Below are 9,604 nucleotides of genomic sequence, written 5' to 3'. Positions count from 1 at the left end.
GTGTGGGAGCTGCGTAGTGCTGTTGAGCAGTTGGCTGTGCAGATAATTGGGCTAATGAAAGGGGGGGGGGGGGAGGGTATAGGTGACAAAACTGAAGCTTGACCTGGAGAGAAAAAAACTGAAGCCTGACCTGGAGACAAAACTGATGATGGAACAAATGACTGAGCAACAGACTGAACTATGGAAAAAATGAGAGGTTGTAGTGATTGTGGATGTGACGGAGTTACACCATCCCGGGCCGCAGACAGCTGATCTGGGCGCATACACGCACCACCACCATTAGTTTCTAAAATTACTGTGGCTGCGCGTCTTTTAGTCGACCGGGCAGATAAACAAAAAGGGGTGAGAGGTATATTTTGAGCGGCGCAGAGGGTGGCCAACGTGTTGTTTTTTTTTTGCTTACCTTTAATAAAGCCGCTCGCGTAGACTCTCTGTGATCGTCGATAATACGAGTGGTTATGCAAGCCGATGGTATGGTGTTCCGGGGTTCAAATAGTGGGTTCGCGCACTTGAAAGGTCATGTGAACTGCATTATTTGTTTTTTTTGGTTTTTTTTATTGTGAAACACTGTAGGCTGCCTGGAAGTGGCCATAAATGTCTGTATATACATATATATGTATTGTGGGAATACAGCTGGAAATAAGCTGAGGAAAAAATAGAGTGTTTTGGGAAAAAAAAAAATAAAGGGATGACTATTATGCCTAGTGGGAGGGGCAATGGGGTATAAAAGAAGGCTCTCAGGGCCTACCTGGGGATTCTGTGAGATGTTACAGAGAGGGTAACATGCAGACTGGCTCAGCCACTTGTGTTTTGGGAGCCCGTTCTCACTCCCGAGGCGTAACAACCCGACGTTTTGTCACGTCCCGCGGCGTTCCTGAGGAACACGAAAGGTGACCTTCCGCGTTCTTATAGTACGCGCCGGGTTATGGATTAAATCCAGTGGAATTACGCTCCCGCGGTAATAGAAGTTCCAGCTCTGTATTGCAGCCCTAAACCTAACCTTATCCCTAAGCCTAACCATAACATTTCTAACCTTAACCAGCACTTTAATGACGTCAAATAGTGTTTTCCCAAGCGATTTTAAGAAAAGAGCAAACATGTGAAGATTGAGTCCAAACGGTTCTCATATGTCCTCAGTTTTCCGATGTCGTCATGAAGGAACGTGTTGGGTGCCTGAAAAAGGTAATATGTTGACGATTTGTCACCTAGCGTAAATTGTTATGCTTTGGGAGTGAGAACGTGTTGGTTTTGTATATAGATGTTTGTTTTGTGTTGAATTATGTTAGTTTTTCTATTTTCTTTGTAAATAATCTTTTTGTGCACCTGGGAGGCCAGCAGAATAAACTATTGTTAGAGTTTGTATTGTTGATTGTTATTTATGCTTAGAAATATTTAACCATAGATGCTTAGAGGTGTATAATCAATTGTGTAGTGATAAGTTGTGTGATCTTTAACAGGCTACAGAGGCTTGGTGTGCATTCCACACCTACATCCTGGGAGCATGAGAGAGGTCATACCTTCTCTTATTGTTTTATGGTAGGATTAACCTAGCTACGTCTGTTTTAGTCTAAGTGCTTTTCTGTTTAGATGAACTGCTGGACTTCCTCACCGGGGGGGGTCTAGTCTACCCTCTTCCTGACCAAGGATGTTTGACCCTTTGATCAGCAACACACACACACACACACACACACACACACACACACAGGCAAGGTACTCTTTGTTTGTATGTAGACGTCGTATGTTAATGAACCTATGCATATTCATGTAACCTCAATAAAAGGATAGTGTATGGGAGGACGGACGAGAGCTACTGGGGTCAAGCGAAGGAACGGTGCCTGTCCGGTTCTCTCCCGTGCACGAGTACCATGAAGAAGTTTGCCTACTTGCGTCTTGCTTGCAGTGTAATTATATTGTCTTAACGTTCCAGCGAATAGGTTCAAGCTACAAACCTAACATTAATTGGTCCTTCGATGCCGGAGCCCTGGAATCGCATTCACCGAGGGGAGGAGAGGCACGCTGAAAGACTGACGTCAGCCAGGAAGTTCCTGTGGATTCGCGGTCTGTCTTTTCTACTCGATGAATGACGGTCGGCGGGATTCGGGCTGATATTACACTCTAAGCAACGCCAAGTAAGTTTAAAGAGGCCGACTCTATAACCGTGTCGTTGTGCAGTCTCCGCCACTGTGTGAGGCGTTGAGAAGAGCCCGACTCTATAACCGTGTGGTTGTGCAGTCTCCGCCACTGTGTGAGGCGTTGAGAAGAGGCCGACTCTATAACCGTGTCGTTGTGCAGTCTCCGCCACTGTGTGAGGGGTTGAGAAGAGCCCGACTCTATAACCGTGTGGTTGTGCAGTCTCCGCCACTGTGTGAGGCGTTGAGAAGTTCGCTACTTTGTGGAGCGATACCCGGGTTCCTTGCTACTTTGTGGAGCAAGAGGTTCCTCGCTACTTTGTGTGGCTAGAGGTGAGTTCTCCGCCACTTTGTGGGGCGTTGAGAAGTTCCGCGGGGTCCAGACTGTGCTGGACGATAGGCCTATTTTGTGTTGTTTTTGTTGTCGTCGTCGTCGTTGTTGTTGTTGTGTGGGTGTGTGCGGAGCAGAACATGTGGTCTGTGACACCGACTGTTGTTGTTATCATGGGTTTCTAAGCAACCAAGAGTGAGTCGGAGGGAGACAGACGTTTGTGCTGGACTTTGCTCCTGGCAGCACAAAGTATTTATGTAAAAAAGAGAGGGAGCGACGGCTCCACAGCTGCGCGGGTTCACGCGAGCGCGGTCACGCGGGTTTCGCGCGCACCTGAGCCGTGCGGTTAATCGCAGGCTTAAAAATGGAAGAGATTAAAATGTTAGAAGTTTTCAGAAAACACACCAGCCTTGAAGAGCGTGTGGAGAAGGCCAGCCCACATCAGCAGCTATGCTCTGGTGGGTGGCTGTCCCCCCACCCCTTGCTGACACAAAACGTTAACTCTTCAGCCTGTGTGCCAGACCATAGACGTAATTGAGGTGGATAGTTGTTAAAAGTCATCTACATTACGCTTGTGGTTGCTTAAATTCAGTACGATGACATGTGACGTGAAGTGATATAGATAAATATTTAAACTAATGAAGTGCATAGGGGCACTTGACCTGTGTGGAAGACTGTCGTCTTATTATGAACCATTGTTGAGATGTAGAGCACACCTGTGAAAACAACTAATATGCTGAACCCTGTATGAAACATCTAAAAGTACATGATGGAGAAGCTGAGTTGAATATGAAAGTGTAAGACTTTGCCACTGTGGGCAGAGCAACTACTGTGTGATGTTGCGTTGCAGTTTTTTTTTTTCTTCTGAGCTGATGAGCAGGCTACACATTATCAGATCGAGAGCTGTCTGAGAACTACTCTAAGAGAGGGAAACAGCACTATGTTAACTGTGATAACTGGAGTGTGCAGCGTTTCCATGAGCAGTTTTCCTGAATCTTGACTCTTGTGTGTGGAGTGTTCATAGCATCAGCATTATGTTTTTGTTTATTTGTTTTGTTGGGTTGGAAATAATTAAATAAACGTGTGATCATGCCTATGGATCACCATGGCACATATCTCCAGCCATATGGTTTATTTATGCAGATGAAAAAGTGAGTGTGAATGTGTCTGACATCACAGTGTTTTTGTGCGCTGTGTAAAAGTAATTGCCTTTGATTGTGAGTGAGAGCGGTGATTCTGCAGGTCACCAGCTATTGTAACGAAAAAAAAAAGAAAAAAAAGAGTGAAAAAGAAAAATAATCATAGGAAAAAGGTGTTGTGTTGATCAGCCAAAAACAACTACAATTTCATTTTCTGCTTTTAAGAAAGGATTGTTCACAAAAACACAGAGCGAGAGAGAGAGAGAGAGATGTGTGTTGATTAAGCAGTGATGATAATAATGAACATGTTTTAGTTTGTCACTTTCAGGTGAAAAGCAGACCTGAATCAATTTTCCACATGCAGCAGTCGGAAGAAAGTTATAGTTTAACATCATTGGAAACATGCAGGCCAAGTTTCTGGCTGACTTATTTAAAGCGCAATGTGTATGTGTCTCAACCTCACAAGCAAGCAAGCTCTCACCCCTCCCTGAAGACAAGGAATGCAGCTCCAAAGCAATAACATGATAAAGAGACAGCATCAAGTCCTGAGCAAAAAAGTCCCAACAAGCAGCAGCAATGTGGATAAACAGCAGCAGAAGAAGAAAGCAAACCCATCTTCCTGTCTGATTGGATGAATTCCACGGAAGGGCGAGCAAGATGGCGGCGTGAAGAAGAGTTTTTGTTTGAGTTCTCAGCACGAGACACTTATTTGACGTCTTTCTGGCTTTCGGGACTTTTTTGGAGATCAGCGCGCTAAGCTTGCTGGATCTGAGGCCAGGTTCTGCGGCGGCAGCATGTCGAAATGCTCAAAAAGGACTGAGTGACTCGGGCAAGCCACATGAAAGAAATGGACCCTTCATGATGCGTTCAACGTGCCAGCGCTGTGGTGGGAAAGGCTCCATCATAAACACGCCCTGCGCCGAGGTTCAGGCCAAGAAGAAGAAGACGATGACTTCCAAGCCCAAGAAGGTCAGCCTCAGCGTGGGCGAGCTGATTGTGAAAGCCGTGGCCGCTTCCAAGGAGCGCAACGGCCTGTCCGTGGCCGCTCTCAAGAAGGCTCTGGCTGCCGGAGGCTACGATGTGGACAAGAACAAGGCCCGTGTCAAGACCGCCATCAAGAGTCTGGTGGCGAAGGGCACTCTGGTGCAGACCAAGGGCACCGGGGCCTCCGGATCCTTCAAGATGAACAGGCAGCAGCTGCTAAGAAGTCGCCCAAGAAGGCAGCAGCAGCACTTCAGCTACTAGACAGGACAAAGCTGAAGGAGAACTGCCGGGACTGTTGAAGTGGGAGAGGACAAAAGAGTGAGAAGACTAGGTGAGAACACATAGGAATTATTTAATGTGGGAAATCAAAATTTGGGTTAGCAAACCTGGGGAAAAGAAAACTGACTGCTTAAGTTGGAAAATTGAGACGGAGTCTGAAACATTGCGAAAATAGAAACATATACAAAATCACACACACACAAGCAGAACATGCATTAACCCTACTAACAATTCCAAACACAAAATGACTCATGAAGACTCATAGCACATTAGTTAAGAAATGATTAAATAATAGCAGAGAAGTGTGTAGGAAAGGCAGCTTTAAGAACATGCTCTGCTGGAGATGCAGCTCCACAGACATGCATTAGACCTGCCTAATAACACAAACACATGTAATGAAAATTAGCTTGTTGTCTTTCATCAGTGTTAAATTAGTGTCAATTTAGCAGACACTTGTTATTAAATACTGAATGTATCCAATGCAAAAAATTGACTCTCCAGGTTGCAGGACAACAGTTTAACTTTTGTGGGAAAAAAGATCCTGGTTTGACCAACCAGTGATCAGACAATAAATTTAGTTGTTAAAATGGTAAATTGGGAGAAGCTTCCTGCTTGATTGAGGCAGCACATGTAATTTACTGTATGAGGGAAATTGTCTTTTGTGATACTATTTTGAACATGCTTTCCTGTCGTCCTGTCAACTTAGTGGGTTAATAGCTGATATGCAAATTAGTTGATTGGTTTTAGATTAATGAAAGGTGATTGAATTCTAGCACGAGTGAATGAGATGTGTTGGAGTTGTTGTGTGTTGAGTGGAGACTCTAAAACACTGAGTTTCCTGCTTTGATGTGCGAGTGAATCCTGTATTTAGATACACAACTCTGAATACGTCAGAACAGACTGTTTTGTGAAGTGCATGACAGCATGTCACATGTTTTATGATGAAGGGAAAAGGAAAATTGAATAAAATAGATCTGTGACCTAAATGAGTGAAGAGCACAGACCTGGTGATTAAACTCATAGCTAATAAGACATTAGGATTATGTTGTGTGTTGTGCAGCTGATGGTTGATTTGGAGTGAATCTAGCTGATGATTTTTCTTTTGTTGTGAAGTTGAGCCTGCCGATTAGTATGATGGTATGATAAACCATGCTAATGGTATGATTTACCCTCCTGAGATGAGGAGCTTGTGTCATGACTTAACAAGGCCTTTTTATTTTGATACTTTCACAGTGCACTGAAAGTTTTGTTTGATAATCTCTGTTCTTTAAGCAGATCTGCACGTCGGGAATTAAAAGCGCTACACGTCGTCGAGAAAATTGTGCCAAGTGAGTTCTCCACATTTAAATGGACTCTGGAGAAAGCCACTTATTTGGGACAATTATTAAATGACAGTCCCAGTCCAAAAGGATTCAGCGATGTAATCCAAACTAAAGTTCTTCTTTTTCTTTTTGAAATGACGTCATTTTGCTGAGAGTGGAAACTAAATGTGACAATAGGTTCCACTATCAGCAAAGAAAGAAAGAATGAATGCATGAATGAGTGAGTGAAAGGAAAACAAACTGACTGACTGGTAAAAGCTGACAAGACTTTACTGATGTAACACGACTGTGTGAAGTTGACCCCCGCCTGGCAGGGGTGCAGATGAGTCTGTGTGTGCTTCCCTTTACAGAAGCAGAAAGATGACAGCAACACTCGAGGTTGCGTGATGATTTAACATTTTAAATGCCATTTTCTGTGTCTGTGAATTTACTATGTGTGTGTCATTCACTAGCTTGTGTGCTCACAGAGATAGCTGTGACAAAGTATGCAATACGCCGGCGCAAGCGCTAACATTTGCATTTTCGTTTTTACAGCATTACGGTTCTTCATGTGTTTGATCATGTGATTTATAGGAATACTGGCTAATGTTTCTCTACTACAAGATTTCTGGGTTTATGTGTGAAGAAAACTGTAGTTACAGGCTATATGTTGATGGAGAAATTAATATAGTTTGAGACATACTGTGATGAGACCAGTGTTACTTTTTCCACAGCGAGTGTTAACTTTATGGTGTTTTATGGCACCTCTGGAATGTGGATGGCCGACGCCTGCCCACCAGGATAGTCAATGTATATTGCTAATGTTTGTTTTTCTGAGACTGCATTTAGAAGATTCAGCTGAAGCGGACAAGTGACATGAGTAAAACAAATAAGAGATTACGGTAATTATGGAATAGTTTATTATGGGCTCATTTGCTGGCCACTTTTGAACCCATAATAATAATAATATATGAGTGGAGTGACTTTGCTTAAGAGAAGTCACTGATTACATTAATGTTAACAGAGTACATGGGATAATCCATGTCCGAGGTGAATTAGGGTAATAGTTGTAGTTACTGATTTGAGAAAACCTGCACATGACACTTGTCTTGCTGATGTTGAATGCTTATTACTCTTATGATACAATTGTTTACAGGTATGAAGTTTGATTTCACTTCCAGATTTTGCTTTCCAGGCCGTGATGGTGTGTATGCAGGCTCCTGGGAGAGCCAGGTGTTAAGCAAACTTAATATGCAACACACGCTAACATCTTTTATTGCAGGGTTACGGAGCTACTCCGGAGGAGGTGCCCTGATGTTGCCTGGGACATGATCTAGCTAATCTTTTTCTTTAAGACAGGGATCCAGGTTTGGTGAGTTGACGCATGGGAATGTCCATGCGTCAAGAGGTGGAGTGCAAGGATTAACATTAAACAATGTTTACTATTATTGTTGCAGTGATTTGTGTGATTAGCTGTTTATTTACAAGTATTAAACCTATGCAAGTGGTGCATCCATGTTCAGATGAGGCTTTGATGGCCTATAAGTGAAGTTCACTGAACTAAAGAATGTGGTTTGATGATTGTTGACATGCTCTCCAAATAGAAGTTTTTCTTCTTAGCAAGGAAATACAGGTGCAGCAGTAATCTCCTGAGAAATCTTCAGAGGCCCAGTGAGAAGCGTGAACCATTCCAGGCATAGCTGACAGCCAGGCAGTGGTTGAGGTCAAAGGTCAAGCTGGTTGGGGCCCATCATGAGATCAGACCTTGGAGCCACAGCAAGGACCATGAAACTGCTTGCAAAATAGAGGAGAGGATCGTCCACAAGATGGGAGCTGAGGCCAGGAGAGAGGCTTCAGGAGGATCAGAGATCATCTTCAGCACAGCAGACATCACACAGAGAGCTGTGCTACTGAGCTTCCAGGAGATTTTAAATAAAATGAAAGATTCAATATTGACGCTGAGGAAGACAACTAAGGTGTACGACGTGCTCTGCCTTAAACCTTCAGCAGCGTTGGAACATGAAAACTCGTGGGATGAGGGGAGCGTGCCAAGCTCCATCGACAGCGTAGAAGCAGTTCGAGGATGACATCATGATTCTGTGAAAAGCACAGGAACCAGAAGCTATGGCGGTGATGACAGCAGTTTCCTATGAACATCACCTAATGCTGTGCCACTATACTGTGCATACGATGACACTCTGAAGGCTGCTGGGATCATAACAGCAGTAAGACAACTGCACCCTTTCCACAGAGGTGTTTCTCTGCAGAGCGTGGACAATGAAGGAGTCATAAATATCCCCCTCGCAGGATGAAGGCCTGAAGTGAGGTGATGGGAGGCCATAAAACTAGAGTGCTGAGAGGTCTGCAGCTTTGGAAATAGCTGAGACCCATGTTGACAAACAACAAAACTAACTGGTATGTTTGAATGTTTATTCTACATACATTTGGACTCTGGTCCTATGAACAACGAAACAACTAGAAGAGACATTATGACGCCCTGCAGAACTCAAACCACTCTGCAGAGAGACATGTGATTTGCACACCCGGAGGAAGCATCACCAAGCTGAGATGTTTTTGAAAATGTTATCTTCTTAGTTTCACTATTAAATTAACAATTTCTTTGGTTGCTCGTAAGATGCAGTTTGCCATGAGATGAGCTCAATGAATGGGGTAACTGCTAATACATTTATTAAACTGTGTAACTTTTACAGTAATTTAGGGTGATTTGACATATGCTGAGTAAAAAAAATGTTTGCATTGAAACTGTCAGACATGAGGTATGCATAACTGGGAACTTTCTAGCATAAAGGTCAAAAACGGGGGAATGTTAGAGTTTGTATTGTTGATTGTTATTTATGCTTAGAAATATTTAACCATAGATGCTTAGAGGTGTATAATCAATTGTGTAGTGATAAGTTGTGTGATCTTTAACAGGCTACAGAGGCTTGGTGTGCATTCCACACCTACATCCTGGGAGCATGAGAGAGGTCATACCTTCTCTTATTGTTTTATGGTAGGATTAACCTAGCTACGTCTGTTTTAGTCTAAGTGCTTTTCTGTTTAGATGAACTGCTGGACTTCCTCACCGGGGGGGGTCTAGTCTACCCTCTTCCTGACCAAGGATGTTTGACCCTTTGATCAGCAACACACACACACACACACACACACACACACACACACACACACACACACACACACACAGGCAAGGTACTCTTTGTTTGTATGTAGACGTCGTATGTTAATGAACCTATGCATATTCATGTAACCTCAATAAAAGGATAGTGTATGGGAGGACGGACGAGAGCTACTGGGGTCAAGCGAAGGAACGGTGCCTGTCCGGTTCTCTCCCGTGCACGAGTACCATGAAGAAGTTTGCCTACTTGCGTCTTGCTTGCAGTGTAATTATATTGTCTTAACGTTCCAGCGAATAGGTTCAAGCTA

The 9,604-nt window shown here is 43.6% G+C and overlaps 1 protein-coding gene across 1 annotated transcript; it reads left to right on the top strand.

Annotated features, from left to right (window-relative positions):
- Positions 1-4,031: 4,031 nt before the first annotated feature.
- On the top strand, positions 4,032-4,844 carry LOC309713050 (histone H1-like; the record flags this gene model as incomplete). Its single annotated transcript, XM_082544389.1, has 1 exon — positions 4,032-4,844. Exon 1 carries the CDS (start codon positions 4,458-4,460, stop codon positions 4,842-4,844), a length of 387 nt encoding a protein of 128 aa, XP_082400515.1. The 5' UTR covers positions 4,032-4,457.
- Between the last annotated feature and the right edge of the window lie 4,760 nt (positions 4,845-9,604).

Source organism: Aulonocara stuartgranti (assembly GCF_965226115.1).
Source record: "Aulonocara stuartgranti genome assembly, chromosome: 8".
NCBI lineage: Eukaryota > Metazoa > Chordata > Actinopteri > Cichliformes > Cichlidae > Aulonocara > Aulonocara stuartgranti.
Note: the sequence above shows the minus strand (reverse complement) of the source record. Positions and strands in the feature narration are given on the sequence as shown.